General features: G+C 43.7%; 2 protein-coding genes across 4 annotated transcripts in view; both read left to right on the top strand.

Annotated features, from left to right (window-relative positions):
* Positions 1–10640, top strand: part of Pex7 (peroxisomal biogenesis factor 7) — a 62474-nt gene extending 51834 nt beyond the window's left edge. For both annotated transcript variants that reach the window (XM_031380533.1, XM_031380534.1), the window contains exon 10: positions 10186–10640. In XM_031380533.1, the coding sequence (XP_031236393.1) occupies positions 10186–10254 (69 nt within the window). In that variant the 3' untranslated portion in view covers positions 10255–10640. The remainder of the gene's footprint in view (positions 1–10185) is intronic.
* Positions 10641–19819: 9179 nt separating this feature from the next.
* On the top strand, positions 19820–23563 carry Slc35d3 (solute carrier family 35 member D3). 2 transcript variants are annotated; one of them, XM_031380531.1, is made up of 2 exons: positions 19820–20893; positions 21829–23563. In XM_031380531.1, the coding sequence occupies exons 1-2, from the start codon at positions 20455–20457 to the stop codon at positions 22656–22658; spliced, it is 1269 nt and encodes a 422-aa protein (XP_031236391.1). In that variant the 5' UTR covers positions 19820–20454; the 3' UTR covers positions 22659–23563. The 2 variants fall into 2 exon arrangements, with proteins under 2 accessions (XP_031236391.1, XP_031236392.1); XM_031380532.1 differs by having other exon boundaries at positions 21744–22437.
* Positions 23564–26421: the final 2858 nt, after the last annotated feature.

The raw sequence follows: 26421 nt of genomic DNA, 5'->3' as shown, positions 1-26421 counted from the left end.
GCTGAACAGATTTTGTCAGGAGAAAGGAAATTGAACCTGTAATCTAATTGAGGCTGTGGGTGGGCTGAGAATTCTCCAAAGTCAGAAGGAAAAGCCCCTCTGTTGAAGGCAGTCTCCCTTATTGGTCTGAGCCCAGCAGCTGTCCAGTCAGTTTTCCCATACTGAACAAGCACTCCCTCCTCCTCTCTCTCCCTCTCCTCTTCCTCTCGTAACAGGCCTCTTTTATTACTTAGGCTACTCCACAGTTTAGCGACTTCAACCAATTTGCTCTTTGCTCACAGGTTTGTGAGTCAGCAGTTTGAACCTATCATTTCTTTGTGTTGGTCTCACCCGGGGCCCTCACATGGTTCCTGACAGTTGGCAGCTGAAATAGAACATGCTGACCTGCCGTGACCTTATTCACATTTGTCTGTGCCATCTAGGCTGTGAGTCTTGGAGAAGCTCAGCTTCATCTAGCCATTGCATGCTTCTAAGACAGTAAGTGGGAAAGATGCAAGGCATCGTGGGACTAACCGTGGAAGTCACATACCACTCTGTCTTGGGGCTTGAACTTTAAAGCTGGAAAGAATTTACAGTTAAGTGAAGTTTGCCATATTCTCCATTGTTGATGGTTTTGATGGCTAAAGTTAGTTTTGATGTCTCTTTATTTGCAAGCCAATGAAGTTTTACCCTTTGTTCATATTTTATTCTCTTAGAAAATACCTCTTACCTCTCAGTATCTTTCATACCCACTCAAAATCGTCTCTACCTTGTGATCTTAACAGGACCTTGGTGATGTTATCTGTGGATTGAGTTTAGTATTTATAATCCTCATTCTTCTTAATGCCTCTATTCTTAAAGATCTGAGAAAATAGGTCCAAAGGCGTTCTTTTACCACCTTTCTTCTTGGCAGTGTTAAGATCTCTTTAAAGGTTTAAAACCTGACAAATAAAATGTCTGCAGTCACTCTTTAAGGATAATTGCTGAGAAAAACTCTTCGTCTTCCCTTGTTAACTAGCTTAGCGACCTGCACTTAAGACAGTTCCTTCTTTGATATTTTTCTCTCTGATCATGGTTCGTACAGTCCTTGCATTTTCTCTTTCTTCCTTTATCCTTATTGTGTCTAAGTGGGAGAGCCTTTTTCTGTTGTGAGGCCTGTCATACTTGCCCTTAATATGCCTACTTATAGAACTGAAATTTCTTTTATATATTAATTTATCTGTAGAATTCCTGACTTTGTGCTCTTGTCGCATTAGTCCTGATCTCTTGAGTGCTCACTGATTCTTAGTTCACAGAGTGTAGATTTATGTATGTTTCTTTATACATTTCTTCCACAGTTCTTTCTTTGGGAACATGGACATTATTACTTCATTTCAGTTTATCATCTCTACATATTTAATAAAAGTTAACTGTTTTCTCATAATGAAATTCCAACAGTTATATTTGAAAGACTTATGTGGTCTCTCTAGAGAGTACTATTATATAAATACTGGGCTTTTATTTTATTTGTTTATTTATTTTTTGGTTTTTCGAGACAGGGTTTCTCTGTATAGCACTGGCTGTCCTGGAACTCACTCTGTAGATCAGGCTGGCCTCAAACTCAGAGATCCGCCTGCCTCTACCTCCAAAAATACTGGGCTTTTAGTCATTAGAAAAAGATTTAAACTTTGAATTTGAGTATACGCTTTCTAATTTAAAAAATGAACATTTACCTCACAAGCATAAGATCTAGAACTCAGCCCTTCAAACCAACAAGCACCTGAGTTAAAAACATGATCTAGGTGTTTGTGACACACACCTGTAATATCAGTACTCCAGAGCAAAGAAGCAGGAGGTTTGCTGTCCATGTGAGTCCAGTCAAGACTACATCCTGAGACCTTGTCTCAAAGTCAAAGAACTACTAAAATGAAAAACCCCATGAAAAAGATGGAGTGATCCTTTACAGAAGTGTTGCTCGTTGAACTTGGAGAGCCATGTCTTTCAGATGAATGTACTATGCTGGCCATGCTTAGCTTTGCAGTCTGTGATCTGGTCAGCTTTTACTGTCTTCCTGGAACTCCCCAGTTTGTGTACCTTGAGCTAGCTTATGCTCTAACCAGTGACTGTGTCCTGTGTGTTGGGAGTGTGGGAAGCAGATAGCACAGATCTGTCCTCTTGGACCCCTGTCCCTACTTCAAAACCCAGTAAGCATTATTAAACACCTGGCTGTACTAAGGAGCCGTGGATGTCAAGTAGCCTGTGGAAGCTGACAAGTTCTCCTGTCTCTTCGATGATAAACTGTGCTGGATAGGCGGCTGCAGAGTTTGATTAAATATCCTGCTTAGGAGCTTTTGTTTGTTTTTTTCAACTTGACACAAGGTGACACTTGTGTTAAGAAGATGTGTCAGTCAGATTGCCTGTCTGTGAGTCTGTAGGACATCTTTTTGATTAATAATGACTGTGACAGGGCTCAGGTCACTGTGGGTAGTGCTACCCCTGCTCAGATGGTCCTGGGTGGCATAAGAAAGCTAAGCCGCAGGGAGCAAGCCAGCTAGCAGCATTTCTCTATGCTCTCTGCTTTAGTCCCTTCCCTCGGGTTCCTGCTTTTTAGTTTCTGCCCTGACTTCCCTTCATGCTGGACTACAAACTGTAAGCTACAATAAACCTTTTGCTCCCTGGTCAGTGTTTTATCACAGTACTAGAAAGCAGGACATTACACCAGCTAATCTTAGTCACATCCCCAGCCAGGAAGCTGGGTAGAAGTCCTGCCCTGCCTTTTGCTGGTGTCCCTTCAGCTGTTCTGTTATTCGTGCTGTGACGTTGGGTGCGCCTGCTCTTTTGAGTAGTGTAGTTTTCATTGTCCTGCTGCTTGTTCATTGTCTCTTGTGGAGGCAGCGTCTCATATATACCTTCCCCACAAGTCTGCCTTTCACTGCTTGCAGATACCCTTCCCAGTCTTTCCATCTATTATTTAATGGCCACCATGCTAATCTTCCTTCTGTCATTAAATGTGTTTCCAATTTCTTTCTTAACTATCCTTCCAGAAACAGCTATTCACCAGTGTTCACAGTTTTCCTCTTAAGTTATAACTTCTAACTTAGGATTTTCTCTTAGGAATAACGTCACCTTGGGGCTATCATTTAATCCTGTGCTGGTGATTATTGACCCAGTTCTCCAGTTACCTTTCCCATGTAATCTGTGTGTATGTGTGTCTGGCTTTTGCTCCAGCATTCCTAACCTGGTTTGGAAACCTGATTGTACAGTAGAGTCCTCTAGAAACCTATGACATCATCTAAATGTCCTTGTGTCTTTTCGTCCTTTCCATTCAGCTTGGTCTCATGTCTAAGCACACAGGATAGTAAGACATGAAATCCTATCACTTAAGAAGGATTGACTGGGTTGCTGTGTTAGCTCTGGGGTACCATGCTAATGGTATGTAACAGAGCAGTCTGAATTTGCAAATCCACACAGTTAAAGTTGTCACTCTGTCATCTTTGTCTAGAAACCTTCAGAGGGAATCTTCACAATCTGAACCTTTAATTTCTGCTTCTAAGCTATGTTATTAATTGTGTTCCTTTCTAATTCGGGTTCTTTCTTTCCTTTGTAGCCCTGTTGCAGACCAGTTACATTTTTCTTGCTATTCCCAAATTCCCTCATTGTTCTCCACCTCTCCCTGTAACAAAGTATGTCTGTCTTTCACCTTTAGTTCTCTCCTCCATTTTGTCCCTTCTTTACTTTTTAATTTAGAAATAATTGCTTTAAATATATATATATACATATATACATATATACCTTCCCCACATATATACATATATATACATATATGTATATATATATTTGATGCTAGAAGCTGCATAATAGAATAATGTAAAGTACTAGATATTTGTGTGGTATGTATTATATAAGTGAATGATTAAGTGAATGAATGAATGAGTCTAGAGAATTCTTCAAAGTGTATTGGTCAGCTGTTTACTTTTGCATTGATTAATTGAGGCTCATGGAGTTGGGTGCCTCGGCCTGCCCAGTCTTGTGCAGAAAGCCTGGAGGAGGCCTCAGGGCTGGTCCCCTGTCTAGGCTGGAAGCCCTGAGAAGCTAGCGATTCTAATATTGGCAAAGGGATGCAGCAGCAACAGGGTGAGCTTGCTGCAGAGTGTAAGAGGCAGGCAGAAGGCCACTTCTCCTCTTCCTTACCTGGGCCTGGACTGCCACGAGAAGGCGGTATCCAGACCCCATCCAGTTGACAACCAAGGTCATCACGAGCTAAACAATGATGGACCTGCCCTTTTGAAATGTGAGGTTGACTATGAGTGATTCCCCCCAAGCCTCGTTCTCTACATCTTTCTGTTCTCTTCATGCTTGCTAAAGAGGCCATATGTCAGGCAGATAATTACAGTAGATTGAGCAAGTTTCCCAAGGGCAAAAGCAATTGCCCACAAAATTGAGAGAAAATAGCCTAGTGATAAATAGAAAATGGAAAGCTTGTCAGTAAAGTAAATCTCTTCATGGATCCCTGGTAATTCTTTGTTACAGGAGTGACCACATTAGCATATATGAGGTGAATTGCAGTATCAGTAGTAGCATGTGCACACATTTTTAGTAATTAATAAAATCAAAGATAAAAACTCACCTCCTAATGTACATGTTTATAGTCTGCCATTTTCAGTATAGTCTTCAAGCTAAATCCATAACACCAGTAGTATTGAATATGTCCTCTGGTTTTAATACTTACTTATTTATTTTAATATATATAGATGGTTTGCCTGCATGTATGTCTGTGTACCACATGTGTGCTTAGGGCCCACAGAGGACAGAAGAGGGTGTCTGATCACTTGAGTTTCAGATGGTGGTGAACTGCTGTATGGGTTGGGGATTGAACCTGGATCCACCAGAAGAGTAGCCAGTGTTGTTAACTGATGAGCCATCACTCCAGCCCTTGTTCTCTTATGTTTTATTTGATCTACCAAAGATGAGTTTTGAACTCTATTGAACACATTTGTTTCATTCATATCTTTGAGTCTGTGTAGCATGTTGCCTAGTAGTTGACACACAGAAAGTGCTAAAGTATTCACCACTCATTGATCTCAAGCATTCTATCTGTGGTGATATTGTGGTGTATATGCCATAGCTATATTTACCTAATTTTGATAAATAATTCAGTTCTAATCTGTTCTCCAGTAATGTTTCATTTTATGTTCTAAGCAAATCGACCATAGTATACAGATTTTTAAAAATTAGAAATACCCATTTTAATGTATAAGAGTAAGAAAGATAATTTTTTGAAGATTTACTTATTATTATGTATACAGCGTTCTTCCTAATATATGCCTGCATACCAGAAGAGGGCACCAGATCTCATTACAGATGGTTGGGACACCATGTATTGCTGGGAACTGAACTCAGGACCTCTGAAAGAGCAGGCCCTGCTCTCAAACTCTGAGCCATGTCTCCAGCCCCAAGAAAAACAATTAAAATAGAACCTGCATGACATAGACATAAGCACTTTAAATTATTTTCATGTCCTTGGAAGGTTGCAGGTTTCACAAATAATGAAAATGGATTCTCTCCAAATTTTATATTAAATACAAAAGTGGATCATTTTAACAAATTACCATTTTATCTATAATGTTGATATCAATTTATCAATTCTGAGTTCTTATGAAGTGATTTGTATAGGGGACTTAAGTTAGGAGAAATCAACGAGCTCTGAGGGATGGCCATGCCTCTGTGCCTGGCAGTTTAAGGAATACATTTCCACTGGAAACCCTTAGCAGAGGCTGTGGAACCTAGAGACTGTGGCTCTGTGGTCCCCACATGCACAGCCATCCTATAAGGAAAGTGGGTCCCAGAGACAAGGTTGGCAGCCAGCCCTCAAGAAACCCTGAAGCACAGTCAGGAAAAAAAGGCCCCATGTCCAAATAGTTAAGGTTTTCATCAGGAAATCAGTTGCCTACTTAGAGCTCGAGGCTTGGGTCTTCTCAGTCTTTCTATCCCCTGCCCAGCATCTTGCCCCTTTTGTAGAATAGGATCAGGAAGATGCATGGACCTCAGGTTAGGAGAGCTGCAGGGAAGGTTTAAGGTTTTGTGTAGTGACTGTTTGTGCTTTATCTTTTTCTTTCTTTTTTAAAGACTGTTGCTGCCGGGCGGTGGTGGCGCATGCCTTTAATCCCAGCACTTGGGAGGCAGAGACAGGTGGATTTCTGAGTTCGAGGCCAGCCTGGTCCACAGAGTGAGTTCCAGGACTGCCAGGGATATACAGAGAAACCCTGTCTAGAAACAAAACAAAACAACAACAACAACAACAAAAGACTGTTGCTGCTGCATCCCTTTGCCGATATTAGAATCACTAGCTTCTCAGGGCTTCCAGCCTAAACAGGGGACCAGCCCTGAGGCCTCCTCCAGGCTTTCTGCACAAGACTGGGCAGGCCGAGGCACCCAACCTCATGAGCCTCAATTAATTTTTCCACTGTCCCTGGCCATCAGACACCTATGTGCGCTTTCTGTTTTATCCACATTTAAGTACAGCTGAGATAGTTTATGCCTATATCTGAATGCTATTAGAAACTACCCTCTATTCTTCAGCATGTTTTTGTGTTCTCTGACTGTCATAAGGCACACTCTGCAAGTCTCATCTTGTACTCACCTCTGTCTGAGGCTGGTATTTCCTCTACAGCAGATTTTGCTTTTTGTTAGTTTGAAACTGAGTTTGCTAAATCATTAATTTGACACATGGGTTAATATACTAATTACCACAAGCCAGTTAGAACCCAACAGGGTACAGTGTTACTACATAATAAACCTCAAATAAGATAAATAAAAACATTAACTTGTTATAACCTAAGTTATTGTTAGTAACAATTGTTAGTATAGCTTGACTAGTTGGTATCGCTCTCGCGTGTGTCCGAGTACATATCCTGGATTTAGCTTTTGTAGAATAGGATCAGGAATACACATGGACCTCAGGTTAGGAGAGCTGCACGGAAGGTTTGGGATTTTGTGTGGCGACTGTTCGTGCTTTATCTTTTTTTTTTTTTTTCTTTTTTTAAAGACTGAGTCTGGCTGTATAATGCAGACTACCATTATGTTTATAGTCTTTCTATCTCTGGGATTACAGTTCTCTTCCTTATCAATCTTGGATTTTAAAGAAAATATTGCATAAGTTGTTTTCCATTACATCAGTGACATCCATTGCTACTTTTTCATCAAGGAAGGAAGAGAATTCTTTTCTAAGTATGTATTAATTCTGACAATATTTGAAGTTGTTGGGAGGGGACATATACTTTAGCAATTTGTTTTGTTTCATTTGAAACAGGGTCTTCATATAGCCCGAGAGTTAGACTTGAGCTCAGGATGTAAATAAGGATAGCCTTGAACTCCTGATTTTCCTGCCTGTGCCTCCTGAGTGCTGACAGATGTCATTATAGACATGAGTTACCATTCATAGTTCCCAAATTTGAGTTTCTTTTAGTTAACACAGAAAGGTTTTACAAATAAAGTTCTCTCGAAAAATTTTGTCTTATTTAAAGATGCCAAAGCTGCAGTTAAGAAATGTGCTCTGTGGCTGAGGTTTTCTATTCTAAGTGCACATGACAGTTCTGCAGAGGATTTTAATGCTTATTTGGAGACTGTTGGTCTGGAGTTCATTATTGGTCCCTGCCTCCTGTATACACACCGTGTTTCACCTACTGATGTTTGAAACTGGCTGAGGACTTTGGTTTGGAGACTCTAAGCTGTATGTCAACCTAAGTGATGCTGATTCTGGGACCATACTTTGAGTACAAGGCTAAGTTGTACTCAGCTCTAGGACCTCATCTGTTGACCCATGCAGATCATGCACATGCTGCCAGTTTGTGAGAGTTCATATGTGCACCAGCCCTTTGTGCCTAGAAGGCCTAGATTCCTTGGAGTTCTCCATACCCTTGAGATCTTACCCTCTTTTCTCCGCCTCTTTTGCAGAGTTCTCTGAGCCATGAGGGGAGGTATTTGATCCCCTTTAGACTGAGTAGTGTTCTGAGGTCTCTCACTGTCTGCATAATGTCTGACTCTGGGGCTCTGTATTTGTTCCCATCTGTTGTAGGAAGAAGCTTGTCTGATGATGAGCATGGCACAGATCTGTGCATTTAGCAGAGTGCCAGTAGGAGTCATTTCATCACTATGTTCCGAGTGGGCCTTAAAACAGATATTGGTTAGTTACTCCAAATAGCAGTTTGTGCTACTGTTGCACCAGCATGTCTTGCAGGCAGGTCACCCTTACAGGTTGAAAGGTTTGTAGCTTAGTTGGTGTTTGTGTTTCTCTTTTGGTAGCATGCAGAGCTTCCCATATTAAAGATGCTAGAACATAGGAGTGGAGGCTCTGCATAGGCACCAGCTTGACTTCTCCATGTTCAGTGAGTTGTGTACACGTTGTCTTCAGCAACAAGGCCCTGCTGTGAGTTTGTGGAGAGCTGCCAATAGCCTTGGTAATACCTAGGCTGTTTGGGAGTTCCCATGGGACCCCTTTGACTCAACTAGACATTACCCATTCTTGGTACTGGAAGCTTCATTTGGTCATGAGAGATGTCCAGTTGGGGCTGTGGCTTCCCATTATTTGGCAATTTCATTTAGATTGCCTTCATGTATATATATGTTATAGGAAGCTTGTACCATATTATCACCCTCATACCACCCCGCAGATGGGTTTAGCTTTCTCTTCCTTCAACAATGCTATTTATTTTAGGAGTCTATTTTTTCAAATTAATAATTTTTAAAATTTACATCCTGATTGTTTCTTTCCCTTCTTTCTGTCCTCGCAGTCTCTCCCTTTCACCCCCTAACCCCAGTCCTATCCTTATCAACCAGCCTGGGTATATTAAGTTGCAGTAGGACTAGGTACATCTTCTCTTGAAGGCTTTTTAAAAAAGTGTTTGTCTTTTTGTCAGCTTTTATTACGAGCAGTTTTAGAAATACTATTTTGGTTAGCCACAGAGAGGTGCTATGAGATAATAAGATAACCCTGCAATGACTGCAGTCTTAGGGTTAAAGGAGAGCCATGCTTCCTGCAGCCATCTAGGTACTGATGGTAACTCACCATTGACGGGCTCCACAAGGACCGTGTGTACAATATCTTTTCCTTACCAAGAGGCCACTAATGTACCATCCAGGAAGACTCGGGCTACTTTGGTTTTGTTTTGTTTTAATAAAATCCTGGATTTTAAAACTTTATTTTTATTATAAACATGTTTTAGTTTATAGAATTTAATAAATGGTTTAATTGATAGAGGAATGCCATAATTACTTGCATTTATTTGGATGAATAATATCCCTTATCATAAAGTTTTGGTCTTCTCCTGTTTTACTATTCAAGTATAGTTTTAAGAACATTTGCTCATTCAGTAGCCTTGATATTTGTTAGTTATTGTAAATCCTGACCAAATAAGAAATGGAATTGAAGAAGAATGGATTGGTATTCAGAAACCTGACTTATAGATACTGTATATTAAAAACTTAAATTTCATTTCTTTGCATATTTTCTCTGTGATATTAAGTGTTCACCTGAAAGTCCCAACATTTAAAAATGCACACTTAGGAGTAAATTAATGTTTGTACCCAGCAGTGTGAAAGTTTTATTTCCAAGTTAGGCAAGTAATGATTGACAGTTTGTCTTTTTTTGAGGTACTGTTTTAGTGGAGTGTGGTCTCAGCTCTGGGCCTTTAGCTGGAATGCTGTAGCTCTGTGAAGTCTTGATGCTAGCCCATGAGATATGCTTAGGGTCTCTAGAGTATGTTCCAGACTAACCTCAGGTGAGCCATTTTGTGGTTCGAAGAGCTGTACCTTGTGCATCCACTGACACACAGCTTATACCTTCTGCCTGTATCTGAATCTCTCCACATTCTCTTCATTGCTCTCTCCCTATGTCTTTACTGTCAGGAAATGTTAAACTGTCTGTTGAGCAAATAGTCTCATTTCTTAGGATAGCACAGCTTTTCAACACTGTCTCAGGAGGCAAGGGATTTTGTACCTCTCCAGGGAGGGAGGGGATGTGCAGGCAGTTTTAGTCAGTTGGAAACAGTCCCCAAAATGTATCTTTAAAAGAGAAAATAGCTGTCAATCAGAAACATATCCCTGTGTGTTGTATTTAAAATTGTGCTTACTTGTAGACAACTTACATGCCAGGTGATGAAGGCTTGCATCTGCTGCTAGCTTTGAATTTTGAATTCTGCATGTTTTTCTGACTTTGCCTGTGTTTTGTAGGTAGCTGACTGTTCCTGGGATGAAACCATAAAGATCTACGACCCTGTTTGTCTTGCAGTTCCTGGCTAAAACATGCTGCTCTGGTCAGAAACAGGCTAACTGATGGACTGCTTAGCATCAGAGCATTAGCTACTGAAAGGATAGAACTGGGCCTTTACATGTAATGAAATTTCAGAACTCTCAAACTTATATTTTGAGGTATCTGATAAAGTAATTATAGGATAACCCTGGTACATAAGCCATGTTTTCTGGAATCCTAAAGAATGATTGTTGTTATAATATATCTTGTAATGTCTATTAAAATGTTATCTCTGTATTGTAAAATGACATAAAATATGGGAGGTTAGTAAATTACATGGACAGTAATATATTTTATTATTGATTTGTCATTTTGGGTGTACAATATAGCCACTCCTGTTGATAAAAATAAAAACAAACTGCATTTCTTGATCATATATCATTTATGACATATCAATGAGGTTGCCTTTTTAAAATATACTATGTGTATTGATATAATTTTATATTTAATGTAGATGCAACTGGTGTTCATAAGTGGATGCTAACGTAGATTGAAGTTACTCAGAAGTTGTCTGTTGAGTGTCACATGTGCCTGCTGTATCTGTTTAGTGGCACTCCCTCGGGATTGCTGAGCTGTTAGCTGTACAGTGTGTGAGTTGAGTTTTCTGTGAACGCCTTGTATCCACATCCTCTTAGGTACTGGACCCAGGACTTCTCTCTCTTATCTAGGCATGCTTTCCCACATGTATAATCCCAGACTTTGGGAAGCAGAGGCAGGAGGATTGCAAGTTTTGGGCCAGTCTGAGCTACCGAATGAGACCTTGTCCATCTCCTAGCCAAAATGAATAAAAATAAATTAATTAATTTAAAAAAAATGCCTATTGAACCAAAAGCTTTTGATCTTACAAAGGCTTCTAGTTATAGCCATTTAAAGTGGCTTTAAATTACACTTTTTAAACATTTAATGAAAAATTATAAGTATCGACTGGAAAAGGTTAAAGTAGAAAAATTAGTAAAACAAAACATTTTATATAGCACTTGTTTGTAAGTCAAATATGCTTCATATAAATGGCAGAAATTGTAATTAAGTTTGGGGGAATGTTAATTTTATTAATATTTATTTTTAGTGTGAATATATGTAAGTGTGTGGGCGCCTCATGAGTGTGGTTGTCAGAGGACCACTTTCAGGAGTAGGTTCTTAACCTTTGCCCTTTCACTGATGGAAGCCAGAGCTCTGGCTGGGTACAAGCACCTTTACTTTCTGAGTCAGCTCATAAGCGCTTAAGTTAGAAAATGGAAAGACCTCCCATGTTCCTGGATTTGGTAGAATTAATGTTGTCAAGATGACCATCCTACCAAAAGCAATTTGCAGATTGAATGCAGTTCTACTCAAAATCCCATGACATTCTTCACAGAATTAGAAACAAATTCCGAAGTTTATAGGAGAGCACAAAAGACCCCGACCATCCAAGGCAGTCCTGGACACAAAAGAATAGCCCTAAAGAGATTACCATACCAGGTTCTAAGTGATATCACAGAACCATAGCAATAAAAACAGCCAGCTGGTGCAAAAACACATGTCGATCCATAGACCCAAACATGAAGATAACTATGGCAGTCAGTGTTTAACAAATACCCTGAAATATATACTGGAGGAAAGACAACATCTTTACCACATGGTGCTAGGAAGACTGGATAGCCAAACTTTTGAGAATTTTTGAAAACAAATATACTTGTAACAGAACAAAAGTGAATTCAAGTACATATGTCCTACATGTTTATGTCTTATTCCAGAAAACACAAGATGAAGACACAAAACAAAACAACATAAATTTAGAAGCAGAGTTTGAGACCAAGAAGAGCCAGAATGCATATCACAGAGTTCTGTAACTTGCCGCTGACTGGACCCCAGATTTGCTTGTAAGCTTTCCAGATTCATAAATGGAAAGTATGGTCAGTTATTTGTGCAGCGCAGTGTCCATGGTCTGAGGACCCAGACGTCATCACCAGGCCTGGCATGTAGAACACTCAAAGCATGTTTATTAAATGAGCGGTACTGGGAGGGACACTTGTTTCCTTGGATCCTGGATCAGCAATAGTAGCTCCTTTTGAATTGGACATTGCTTAACAAGTGGGCAGCAGTGAACAGGGAGGCTCAGCTCTTCCTTACAGTTGTGACAAGTGGGCAGCAGTGAACAGGGAGGCTCAGCTCTTCCTTACAGTTGTGACTGGAGTTGCATACAGCTTTTCTCTTCTTTTCTCTCCACACGAACTAATAGCATCTCAACAAGGTGTATCTCAACTAAAAAAAAAAACGGTCCATGGTGAGTACTCTGTCTCAGCAGGGCCTGTAAAAGACTAATATTTACAACGAATGTAATTCTTTTCCTCTTTGAATATGAGAGATTATTGTAACAAAGTAATAGATAGACCTTAGGATTTAAAAACTACCATTTTCCCCTCTTGGCTGAACTACTGATTCCTGATATATTATGGGAGGAACAGTCATTGTCTTTATTGTGTATTCACTGAAGATCCTAACAGACTACAGCAGATGGTTCCAGATTCATGGTAATACTGGTTAAGGTCAGTGGATCTCAAGAACAAGACATGAAAGTAGGAAGGGGGATAGTAGGGAGGAAGGGTAACAGATGAGAGAGAAATTAGAAGAGTGTGTAATGATCAGAATGTACATTATATGAAGTTATCACAAAGTCAAAAGGTTTTTAATGACTTTGCCAAGTGTGGTGGTGGGTGCCTATAATTCTAGCACTTGAGAGGCTGCAGCAAGAGGACCCCAGGCTGGGCTGCAGTGAGTCTGAGGCACACTGGACTGTTGCAAGAAACAAAACCCAAGAACAACAAAATGTCCCTAGCGCTTCCTTTAGTCCATGTCTCTCGTGTTCAGGGATGTGAGACTGGCTTCCTGATACGAGGGTCGTTACCCAGTTGACTTTGGAGCTGCTTTTGGAAGATGAGAGGGAGCCCAGCAGGAGTCTGCTCAAAAAGCAGCTGGGCATGTGTTTTGAACTCTTGGTAGCTTCTAGATGAAAAATCCTTCCTGGGGGACATGAGCACAGATCTCCTGACCACCTGTTAGCATCCATCCTATCTGCCTTCCAGGCTGCCTGTCAACCTGCTGTGACAGGACAGTGTGACTGAGTCCATGACCCTTCTTGCCATCAGGGTAGTGTGTAGCATGTCCACATATGCAGGATTTTTATTGTTATTTTATTTTTGCTTTTTGTTGTTTATACATTTCTTTGTTGCTTTTTTGTTTGTGTTTTGAGCTCTGGCTGTCCTGGAACTATGTAGATCAAGCTATGTAGATCAACTCAGAGATCTACTTCCTCTGCCTTCCCAGTGCTAGGATTAAAGGCATGTGCCACCACATCCAGCTAGCATGCAGTCCTTTTTAATCTTGATTACTTACTGTGCTTTCTAAGCAAGGAAGCCAGGGTGTCAGGAGTCACAATACACGGCTGAATAAGCTGAATTGAAATCTGGTATAGCTAACTTCAAACCTTTGCCCCTGCCACGTTGTGGGTCTCCATTTTTAGCTATCAGGCCCATGAGGGCAGAGGTAGCAGAGTTCGGACAGCTGTGAATATGACCCTAGGACTTCTGGAGAGACAGCTCTACTTTATTCCTTCAGGGCTAGGGCATATAAGGGTTTTTAGGTTATGGCAGAAGGGGTTGATTGGTCCTAACACGGTACCTAATTATCATACAGTGGGAGGGGCTGGCAGGACTTATGTGCATGCAGGAAGCCTTGTGAAGGGTCATCCTCCAGATGAGGTCAGGCACCTGTGCTGAGAGACACTCCCCTGACAGATAAGGTCAGTGGAGAGGGGAAGCCCTGCTGAGAAAGGGAGTCCTTCAGTTTGCACTGAGGTTGGAGAACTGCCCAGACAGAGGACGGCTACCTTAAGAGTAGGGTCTTCCAATACCACATGACAATCTTACTAATAGGACGAGTTGGCTTGCTAAAAAAAAAAAGAAGAATGAGATGTGAGCTCTGATGACTAGATTCTGATATTTTTTGAGAGAACTGACAAAATTGCATTTTTCAGCCCCAAAAGGGAAGAAGCTGCATTGGAGCCTGGGTGACCCTACAAAGCCCATTTTCTCTCTTGATGGGCAGTGCCAACATTGCATTTGTCTTTCTCACTTCTCCAAACATCTCAGCAGTGTTTTGGCTCTTCCACAGATGAATCCTTAGTAATTTCTTGCTTAACATGACTTTTTTTTTAAAAGGTTTATTTATTTATTATATGTAAGTACACTGTAGCTGTCTTCAGATGCACCAGAAGAGGGCATCAGATCTCATTATGGGTGGTTGTGAGCCACCATGTGCTTGCTGGGATTTGAACTCATGACCTTCTGAAGAACAGTCAGTGCTCTTCCCCACTGAGCCATCTCACCAGCCCTTAACATGACTTCTTAAATGTGCTAATCTACTTAAGTTTTTTTTTTCAACTTCAGTGCTTCTGAACTGAATACTGGTTGCCTCCTGCTTTCATGATCTGTAAAAAGGATCTCCCTTCTAAAAGCCTGTGAACCCATTTTCTTTCAGCCAAAATCATCTTGCTTACTAAACCAGCAGCTTCCTCCAGCATGTGCAAGGAAGAGTCAAGTTAAGTATCAGTTTAGGCCGGGTGATGGTGGTGCTCGCCTTTAATCTCAGCACTTAGGAGGCAGAGGCAGGCGGATTTCTGAGTTCGAGGCCAGCCGGATCTACAGAGTGAGTTCCAGGACAGCCAGGGCTATACAGAGAAACCCTGTCTTAAAACAAACAAACAAACAAAACAAAACAAAACAAACAAAAAACAAAAACAAAAAAATTATCAGTTTAGATCAGCTAATGACTTACATGCCAGCTCATAGCCTCGCTCCACACATACGCTGCATAGGTCACTCAGTGTCTTGTCCCTTTGCCCCACAACCCAAGTGCCACTGCCCTAGTTTCTCTGAGGAATTGCCACCAGTCTCTGAGCAGCTGCTTTATTTCTAGTTCTGTACCTTTAGAGCCACCATCCTGTGTGCTGCTGCCAAAGACTGAGCCAAAATGAAACTGGAGTGCCAATTTCATTATAAAAAGCTTTCTCTGCTTGTAGGATTGCATAGGGGAGACAGTTCCATTTCCTAACTAGACAGCTCAGTCTTGGTCCCTGCCTGTTGCAAGGCTTCTCCAACAACACCAGAATGTTCACAAAAGCCTGAATCATGCAAGTTTTCCATTCTGGCTTTGCTCAAGCTAGTCTGTGTTCCTTAGGTGTTGTGCCTTTGGCTTGGCAAGTTCTTACTCATCATTTTAAGTTATGTGAAGTGACTAAAGGAAAAGATTGACAGCAAACTCTAAGATAGCAAGCACACAGCACAGCTAATGGGGAGAGGGCATAAAGAAAGGATAGACTTTCCAGGATGCATTAACTCTGCTGGCTAATAGCCAGAATCGATTATTTTATATGTGTGTGTATGCAGGTGCACATATATGTGCAGTGTATGTGCAGGTTAGAGGACAACCTCTACCTTGGTATTTTACAGAGTCTGTCAGTGTCTGGAACTCAATGATAAGTCTAGGTTAGTTGGCTGGTAAGGCCTGGACCTCATCCACCTGGGTGAGTCTCCCCCTCCCTGTGTGATGCCAAGTACTTACCACCACATCTAACTATATTTACATGGGTTCTGGGGTCTAAACTCAGATCTACATTATTTTGAGGCAAGCATTTCACTGACTGAGATATCGCTCCAGCCCCAGTATCCAGAATTTATAAAGAACTCTTAAAAATCAATATACAGGCTGGGGTAGTAGTCTTTCTCTTCCAGACAACATACGTTTAGCTCCTAGAACCACTTTGAGACAACTGCCTGTGACTCCAGTCCTATGGGATCCAGTACCTTTTTCTGACTCCTTCAAGCAACCAGATGGCACGGACACACATGGCAGCAACACACAATTACACATATATAAAAACAATGAATCTTTTTTTAAAAAAAAATTACTAGACAACAGAACACAAAAGTAGACAGGATACCAATGGAAAGTTCACAGAAGTAGGAAGGCAAATGTTTGATATGTTTCAAAATGTTCTTCCTCGCTGATGGCCAGGGAATCCTAATTAAAGTGAGGGCGCTTCCCCTGTTTTCTGCATATTGCTTTGGCAAGCATTTACAGTACTGACAAAATCCAATGCCGGTTAATTTGAGAGCTGAGAGCATGGTTACACTTTGTCTTGGTACGTGTGATCTGGCCTTGAGAGGCAACATGGTCAATTCCTCCACAACCCAGCAGTTACACTCCCGGGATTCTCACCAGCTCTGGTAAAACACTCATCTGGTATGTGTGAGACCCTGAGTTCAGTTCCCAGCACAGGAAAGAAGAGGAGGGAATGTCTCCAGTCATTTAAGAAGAGTGACTGAGGGCTGCAGTTACAGCTCAGGTGTGAAGTGCTTACTAACAACCATGAGAATATGGATCCCAGGTAAAAAGTTGCATATGGTGGGCCATGCTTGTAGTCCTGGACAGGCAGAGAATGGGGCTTAACTGGTCTGTGATCCTAGCCTAATTAATCTTCAAGCTCCAGGTGCCAGAGAGATCCTATATCAGAAACCACAACAGGGGCTGAGGTTAAGAGCATCAGTTCTCAGCACCCATGCCAGGAGCTCACAACTTGCTAAAATTCCATCTTCAACAGATCCCACCCCCTCTTCTGGACTCCATGCACACACATACCCACACTCTCATATTCTGATGTGGGAACTATGTTGCTATTAGGGTATGTAGTTAAAAGCCACTTGTACTGCCTTGCTGTCTTGGTACTGGTAGTCAGGAATCAGCAATGACTTGGCTGACTTGATCTGCCTTAGGTTTTCTCATGCCATTTGGATAAGCTGTTACGTGGTTGTTAGGAGGTCTTTATTACCATGTGGGTCCATGTGAGAGGGCATCGGACCTTCCCAGAAGTGGTAAAGAGAAAACCTAAGATAGAAGCCTCCAGAGTGATATACTTGTTTCTATGTTGTGTTGGTCACCAAAACTAACTTCAGTCCAGTGAAGAAGTCAATAAGGATGCGAATAAGGAAACAGGATCCCATTGGGAATGGGACTCCCTTGAAAGTTGATTAGCACACGGTGCTTTAAAAAACAGCATTCAAATGATCTCCCAATTTTACTTTTTAAGAATGGTTTGTATTTGAGTACATGCGTAAAAGACTGAAGGGCAGCTAGTGTGAGCAGTGTGTGGTGTGGAAGCTGGTGAACATTGAGGACAACCTTTGCTTCTTATTTATACTTTGTTTTCTTTATATGTTCTACAACAAATGAGCATGTGCCACATTTACAATTAAAAATGATAAAGTAGATTTATTTAGGACCATACTTCTTTCTCCGGAAAGCCATCTCTGCTCCTTGTCAAGCTGATGTAATTTCCTTCCTGGGTGTCTGTCTCTTGCTGCAAGACTTCCTGGTGCTCCCTCACCCCCCATGTGTGCTCCCCAAGGACCAGCTGAGTGCTCATCCTTGAATCCTCCCCCTAACTGACTACCTAGCATAAAATATTTGCTCAATACATTTGTCGAGTGAATGAACTGACAGATTGACTTTATGCCACTAATATTTATTGAGTAGCTCTAAAGATAAAGAATGTGTGTCTAGACCTTTGGTAACACGATTCCAATTGGTCAGATGGCTTTGTGACCTCAGATCCAAGTTCTGCTTCAACTGATTTTACTAAATATACTATGATATTTATCTTTTTCTTGACTTTCTTTCAAATTTACCTAGTAACAACTTTTGTTAGAGATGGGTTAGTTTGTTAGGTCCTACTAGAGAACTATATATAACACAGCAGAGAAAATCTGCTGTTTCATACCTCGTAGATGAGAAATACTAAACCAAGTAGTCTTGCCTAAATGAGAAGGGTAAGGTAGCTGAGTCAGCCCCCAATCTTCCACCTAATGTTAGTATCAAAAATGGAAGTAATTATAATTGCTGGCAGAAATGAATCATTCCAAAGCTAGGGCTGTAGAGGCTCTTCTTTATAATACTCGCTTATAATAGGATGGCTTCAGCAGTGGCCCAGTAATTGGAGTGGTCAGGAGAAACAGGAATCTCCTATCAGAAATCTTAATTAAAAAAAAAAAAGTTCACGTTCAGTCTTGGTCTCTGTATATTTTTAATATACCCTTAAACTATACACATAATTTGTATCGTGGCTTCAGCCTTTCCTAAACCCTTGGTAAACTAGAGTCTCTTAAGTAGCTAATAGTGTGTAACCACAGCGCTTACAGTAATAAAACCGAAGGGTTCCCTGGGGAACCAAAGCCCAAGAGCTACTAGGGGAGCCAGAAACTTTAAACATAGTGCCACTAGTGGTTATTCTTGCAAAGTCAGCTTTGTGGGACCCATACTAGCTTGAGTACACACCTGTCAGGGACACAGCAGGTGGCTGTACTGGGCGCTGGACACTAGCTAGCCTAAGCCTGAGGACTGGCTGAGATGGCGTGCTCTCTCACTAAAGCACCCACAATACAAAAGCTGGCCCACATGAGAAACTACACTGAATCTAGTTCTAATTCCTGTTCTAATTTTTTTCCTCCTGCTGAGCTAATAAACCGTTTTCTACATCTGTACTCTACGACTGGGTTCATCATAGAAGTGTAAAACCATGAAGATAAGATTTCTAGGAAATGTACCCTTGTGTCCAGACAAGATGTGGTGTTTAAAGATTTGAAATTCCAGTCGTTAAGAGATGAGACCCCAGTGGCTGAAAGGGACGTGACAGAGAGACCTCAAACCCTCAGCTTCTCAAAGGAAGCCTGGCCATCATCACTATAAATTTCAAATAGCATAAAGAACCGACTGTAGCTGGTGATTACAGAAGCCAAGCTAGTGGCTCTGCTCTGCTGAGTTTTCTGAGGGTCAGAACATAGCTTCCCTCCAAGTGAATTCAGACCAAAGCCTCACCGGGTTGGGGTGCAGGGAGCAGTCACAAAAGAAAAAGTAGATTTCCTTTTCCTTTAGTCAAGGGAGGAACACATGCGCACATTTCACGGTGGTGCAGGGCAGAGGAGTGCTCTCTGGTGAGGGAAAGTGGTACCCACACAATCTGACTCCCCAAAGCTGCCCTTGACTGACTAGCAGGCTGAAGCCTGTTCTCTGGAATTCAAAAACCGTTCTCCAGAACATCTGGACAGGGTAGAGTGTCTATGGTTCATCCTTGCGGAGCACACCTTCAGCTTTCTCCCCTTTGTCATTTCAGCAGCTCAGCTATCTCTACCTAACCTCTGGGGCTCCTTCCCCTCCACACTCCTTCAGCACTAGTACTATCAGTTTGCTCCCTCTTAGTGTCTGCTTTTGCCTATTTTATCTCTTTGCCTACATTAAGTGTGTCCCTCCATTCCCAGACGCCATCCTCCATGAGGAAGCTCCTGCAGTGCAGGATCCCAGGACCTTTTCTGCGAGGGACGCAAAACCCAAGCTCACTGCCTCGCACCAGAAAAGGCCAACTTCGGGGCTCCAAAGCCCTCCAGCGCTGGTTCTTTTAAGGCGCTGGAATCTAATGTCACCCTTCAGCACCGACGTGTCTCGTTTCCTCGTGCAGCGCTGGGAGAGACCGTGGGTGGAAAATCCGCTGCAACTCGCGGGCCACTGGGCTGGGGGCGCCGTCACTTGTTGCGGCCAATGAATGGTGCTCGATGCTGGAGCGTTGTTTCTAATCCCGTCTTTAGCTGTGCAGGGGATCCCCCAGCACGCACCCCACTGCTCTGCCACTGTGGGAGGGGAGGAGGTACCGCGCCCCGAGAGCCGACCCCGGTGGGCGCGGGATGCCCGAGGGGCGCAGGCTCCTCCCGTCCCGCCCCGCGGCAGCCGCCAGCCCGCACTCCGCAGAGCGTCCTTCTGACCCGGGAACCGCACGGGACACAGCTCCTCGGTGATCCTCACCCACTTCCAAATCGCGGTCGCTAGGATTCCCGCCACTCCTCTCCGACCCGTCCCCCACCCTTGCCACTTTTCGGAGTCCCCCGCCCCCGCCTCCCGGCAGCTGCGGGGCAGTCGCACGCGGAGCCGCCGAGCGGGGAGGACGCCCGGCTGGAGCTGCCCTCCGCAGCCCAGCCCGCACTCCCTGCCCTTCCTTGGCTTCGTCCCGCCGCGCGGCCCGCGCCCCCGCCGCCCTCGCTCCGCGCCTCTCAGCCGCCCTCCCGCGAGTCCCGAGCTCCGCCACGGCGGGGTACGGCGGGGCCGGCGCGATGCGGCAGCTGTGCCGGGGCCGCGTGCTGGGCATCTCGGTGGCAATCGCGCACGGGGTCTTCTCTGGCTCCCTCAACATCCTGCTCAAGTTCCTCATCAGCCGCTACCAGTTCTCCTTCCTGACCCTGGTGCAGTGCCTGACCAGCTCCACCGCGGCGCTGAGCCTGGAGCTGCTGAGGCGCCTGGGGCTCATCGCCGTGCCCCCCTTCGGCCTGAGCCTGGCTCGCTCCTTCGCGGGGGTCGCCGTGCTCTCCACGCTGCAGTCCAGCCTCACTCTCTGGTCGCTGCGCGGCCTCAGCCTGCCCATGTACGTGGTCTTCAAGCGCTGCCTGCCCCTAGTCACCATGCTCATCGGTGTGCTGGTGCTCAAGAACGGCGCGCCCTCGCCGGGGGTGCTGGCGGCCGTGCTCATCACCACCTGCGGCGCCGCCCTGGCAGGTGAGCGGGACCCGCGCCAACCCCCGGTCCACCCACCCCACCCGGTAGAGACCGCGGGGACCACTCGGTGCAGCGCCCTCGCTGCCAGATGGGGATACTGAGGCAGTGAGGTGGAGAGCTTTGAGTGGTCCTCGGGATCACAAAGGGACTTTTCTTCTGAGAACCAGCGCAGCCTTCCTTAGTCTTCCAGCCTCCTCCATCAGCCCTGCCCCCCAAGGTGTCCCGGCTTCCGCGCCTCCCCCCACCCCGCCCCTCCTGTTCCCCAACCCGGGTCTTTCTGGTTCAGCCCCTTCCTCAGGAGGGATGGAGAGTCGCCAGCGCAGAGAACTGGAGTCCAGCACGGCACTGAGCCGGAAGGAAGGGGGCCAGGAACTTCCTCGGATCACGCGGGGTTGGGGAGCTGGAGAGACCAGTATGAAGCCTGGGCAACCTGGGCTTGGTACCCGGGCGTTAGGCGGAAGGGACCAGTCCCGGGGCTCAGGTGTGGGAGGACGGGGAGGACCCCGCGGAATCCAGCCGTGGGCAGAGGGGAAACACTTTCCGGGGCCGTGCCCGCGCCCGCGCTCAGTTGAAGGTACTAGCTGGGGTTCCCTGTCCCTTCCGGTGCCCACGGGGCGGGAACCACCCGCCCAGGTGGCCTTCGTGCAGGCTTCAGGGACGCCAAGGAACCTACCCCGAGAGCATCCGATCTCTCTCCCTGGCCTTCGCCCTGGCTAGAGGAAGACCGGGTACATTAGCTCGGCTTGACGGTCGCTTTTTGACACCGTGATGGAGGCAAGGAGGGTTTCTGTTAGGCACTCGGAAAACTCGTGGGCAGAAGTGGGATGCTAAGGGTTTTTTTTTTCCCAAGGCGACATGCTTCCCGGAGTGGATACCCAACCCTGTGTCTTCTCTTTTTCTTTCCCGCGCTGGCTTTGCGGTCTTGGTGCGCTCAGGAGCCGGCGACCTGACAGGCGACCCCATTGGGTACGTAACGGGCGTGCTGGCGGTATTGGTGCACGCAGCCTACCTGGTGCTGATCCAGAAGGCGAGCGCGGACACGGAGCATGGGCCTCTCACTGCACAGTATGTCATCGCCGTCTCTGCCACCCCTCTGCTGGTCATCTGCTCTTTCGCCAGCACCGACTCCATCCATGCCTGGGCCTTTCCAGGCTGGAAGGACCCGGCCATGGTTTCCATATTTGTGGCCTGTATCCTGATCGGCTGTGCCATGAACTTCACCACACTACACTGTACCTACATCAACTCTGCTGTGACCACCAGCTTCGTGGGCGTGGTGAAGAGCATCGCCACTATTACGGTGGGCATGGTGGCATTCAGCGATGTGGAGCCCACCTCTCTGTTCATTGCTGGCGTTGTGGTGAACACCCTGGGCTCCATCATTTACTGTGTGGCCAAATTCCTGGAGACCAGAAGGCAAAGCAACTATGAAGATCTGGAATCTCAGGCAGAGGGAGAGGAGCCCCAGCCAAGTGGAGACCAGTTGCCTTTCATTATGGAGGAGCTGCCAGCCGAGAGCAGAAATAATGAGCCAGAGAGTGCAGAGGGGGCGAGTGACTCCTTACAGCAAGGTGGGCAAGAGTCAAGGGGCAGCCCCAGAGGGATCTCACTGGTGGCTAGGAGTTCAAGAGCAGAAGGGCATTCTGATGAAGGGGGAAGGAGGTCCTTAAAGGACACTTACTTAGAAGTGTGGAGGCTAGTTAGGGGAACTAAGTATATGAAGAAGGATTATTTGATGGAAAATGAGGCATTACCCAGTCCTTGAAAAAGACATGCATGTATGTACATACGGCTGTTTTATATGGCAGAATTAACGTTTAAGGAAGGGCCTCCAGTTTTATTTGAGGAGTGGGGGGAAGAGGCACTAAAGCTGGAAGGGACCGACAGAGAGAAATTAGCATCTATTTATTATTTATTAATTATTTAGTGGGACTTTGCCTGAGGTGCCTCAGAGACCTGTGCAGGTGCTTAACAAAATCAAAAGTGATTTCAGCTTCAGACTTCTGGACATTCATTTTTTGTCTTTATAATCATAACCAAATATCTGCATGTACCAAGAGTCCCTGAGCCACCCCTTCCAAAGATGGCTTGTAGCAATGATGGTATCACTTAATAAGTTTAAAGGTCACATTCAGGGGCACATTTCTGATGACAGAACTAGTTTTTATTGCCTGTTAGGCAAAGAGTATATCGTTGAAATGACATTTATAAATATACTGAATTGTTTACTCTTCAGGCCATCTGCAATATTGTGTTTACTCGTATTTTTCTTCCTTCATTTTTAAAAAATGGGTATTCTATTATATATTGATAGGAAATGTTGAAGCTATTTTGAAGACATGTGTTCTTAGCTTTGATTGTGAAGTCTAAAATTTGTTCTTTGTAATTATTTATCTTAAAGGCTGTTTGTGTTTCTTGCTTTATAATATTTATTATTGAATGCTATAACCTTTATAAAACCCATTTTCCGGTGTAATACTCTTTCAAGCAAATGCGGTGACTGGAATATATTTAGTGTTGACTGTAGACCAGCCAAGGGGAAACAGACCACCTTGGTCTGCAATGCATACCCCAAACTCTGTTACAAAGGAGCCACTGCTATATTCGCATTATGATATTTTTCTATCTTATATTTGTCAAAAATAAAGTGTGAGTCTATCTGTAAAGAGATGAAGTGTTAAAGTTTGTTTCAGTCACGTTTATATTCTGTTGGAAGCTGCTTTCCATGTATGGAATATAGTGGCTTTGTGCATGCACCAACACATTGGGAGCTTTTCTTTTTTCCCCAGTGATGACTTTGAACTTCTGATCCTCCTGCTTTTCCCTTCCTAGTGCTGAGATTACCAGCATGCAATGCCCAGTTTAATGTGATGCTGTGGACTGAGCCCAGGGCTTCCTGCATGCTAGGCAAACACTCTACCAACTGAGCTACACTCCCAGTTGCCACTGAGAGCTTTCTAAATTACCTATGGCAGTTGAATTTAAAATAACAAAACAAACAAACAACAACAAAGAATTTCCAGAGAAGAAAACTATAAAGAGATAAAATATCATTTCATATTGAAGAAGGAAAGCCTCCCATACTAGATGTCAATATAAATAAAATTGAGATAAAATAAATTGCCACAAAAGGGTACAGAGAGGTCTCCTGATGTGGAGGCTGCTCTTGTTGGCCAGCATCTTCCTGAGAGGCTCAGACAGTGGCAGCTTACCCTTTTTTTTTTCATTTATAAACATCAAAACAACCTAAAAGAGTGGGAGCAGAGGTTGACTTTGGCTCCTTGGTGGTCCCCACCATCTGGACAGTAAATGGGATTGTGGCTGTCATTAGTCCTGTTATACTGCTTTCCCCAAGCAATCAGTTGCTTCCAGGAGTGCCACCAAAATTCAAGGGCCTTATGCTACAAGTTAGAAGTAGATGAGCAGATAGTACAATGGCTTTTTGAAAAATAAACTGAAAAGCACTAATTTTGACATTAGCAGGTCAGAGCGCCATGTCCGGTTACATCAATATCAAACTGAGAATTAATGAAGAACAGCAAGGTTGAAGGGAGCCTGGCATTTCTTTTTATTCCACCATTAAAGAATAATTGCTTTTTATTGAACAAAATTCCCTTTTGGTCAGAAATGTGGGTTCGCACATATTGCAAAAAGATGAACCCTTCTTGCCAACAAACTTGATGAGACATTCTTTTAGAGTTCACTAGAAAGATAGATAGGGGTTATCAAGGATTCATGACTGTAGGGGTGGCTAGTCTCAAATCTGTGGTAAACTCAGGCATGGCCCCTTTGAAGTGTTCAGGCAGAATTCCTTCCAGAATTTTTTTTTGTAAAGACTTATTTATTTATACAACTATAGTGTATATGAGTACACTGTAGTTGTCTTAAGACACAACAGAAGAGGGCATTGGATCCCATTATGGATGGTTGTGAGCCACCACATTGTTGTTGGGAATTGAACTCAGGACCTCTGGAAAAACAGTCCATGCTCTTAACCACTGAGCCATCTCTCCAGCCCCCTTCCAGAATTCTTAATGTACCTATGGCTCAAAACTAACTGGAAAAGGCCTATCCATGCCAGTTTTACTCAATGTTTACTTTAGTAGTTTTAAATGTTAATTGTACTTTTAAAATGTCCCATATCATCACTTAGACCGATAGGTAATCACGTGGTTTGACCCGCCAATCAGGTTAGAGATTATGCTGGTAGGGTAAGAAAACCTCCAAAAGATCAATAACAAAAGTTCTGTCACAGTCTAGACAAACGTTGGAAGTGTCTACTTATGGTCTCTCATGCAAAGAGCAGCCAGCACACAGAGAAGACAGCCAAGGGATGGAGACTAAGGGAGGATAACACTTGAAAACAAAAGTACCTAGCATGACAGAAATGAAGAGTTCTCAGGAGAAAGTATATCACAGGGCCACGTCAGTGCTGGCACTCGTTTCTTGGTCATGAGCAGCTGGCAGCCAGACCTGACTCCCAAGACCCCTCCACTGTCTTCAGATCCCAGGACCACAGGGATCCTGCCTCACACTGCTCTCTTACTCCTCTAACTAGTCCCTGCAACACATCAAGGTTTCCTGCTGCTGGGCTCCCCAACTCTGAATGCTGTCTAGCTCTCAAACTAATGTTTGTGGCATAGGTTAATCAGAAGCCCTGGGAAAAGGATTGCCAGAGATGCACGAGGGGTGCACATGTATGTGCTACATATGTGCTGAGCACAGCTGAGCAGTGACCTAAACTCCCATAAACAAGCCCACCCGATTCCCCAGGTCATTCACAGCAATGCTCAGAAAAAAAAACGGAGAAATTCACAAACCCTAATCTAACTGACAGAAGGGGTTTTTGTTTGATTGGTTTTTGTTTTCACTTGTTTGTTTCGTTTTTAAAAATATTTTGGGAATTGGTTACTTATTTGGAGGGAGATAATTAATTAATTTGGGGTTTTTATTTTTGTTTTTCATGAGATGCTTTTCTACAGCCAGGCTGGCACTGAGTTCTTATGAGACCAAGTCTGGCCTTAAATGCCTTAACCATCACACCAGGTCCCAGCTTAGGTTTGCTATCTTGCTTGTTGGTTGGTTTATTTGTGTTTATGGAGTTATCTGTAAGTTCACTGATTCTCCTTATTTGAGTTTAGTCCTGCTGATGAGCCAGTCAGAGGAATTCTTCATTTCTTTTTTACTCTAAGTGTTTTTGTTAACAGTGTTTAGCATTTGTTTGTTTGTTTGTTTGTTTGTTTTTATCTTTCCTTAGTTTCCAGCCCTCTGTTTCCTGTATTGGTCTGTTCTTGCATACCATCTGCTTTTTGCACAAGGGATCTTAACATAGTTATTTGTAATTCCCTCTCAGATAGTCCTAAAGCCTGTGTCATACATCTCCAAATCAAATTCAGACCTTTGCTTTGTCTCTTTAGATGTGTTCTCTCATCACTTGCATGTCTATTTCTTGACTTTCCCTGAGAAGAAGTGAACAGATAGATCCATTTCAGATAGGGTACCAACCATCTATCCAAGAAATGACTCCA

Source organism: Mastomys coucha, unplaced genomic scaffold, assembly GCF_008632895.1.
Source record: "Mastomys coucha isolate ucsf_1 unplaced genomic scaffold, UCSF_Mcou_1 pScaffold2, whole genome shotgun sequence".
NCBI classification, from domain to species: Eukaryota; Metazoa; Chordata; class Mammalia; order Rodentia; family Muridae; genus Mastomys; species Mastomys coucha.
The sequence above is the reverse complement of the archived record's forward strand: the minus strand, read 5'-3'. Positions and strand labels throughout refer to the sequence as shown.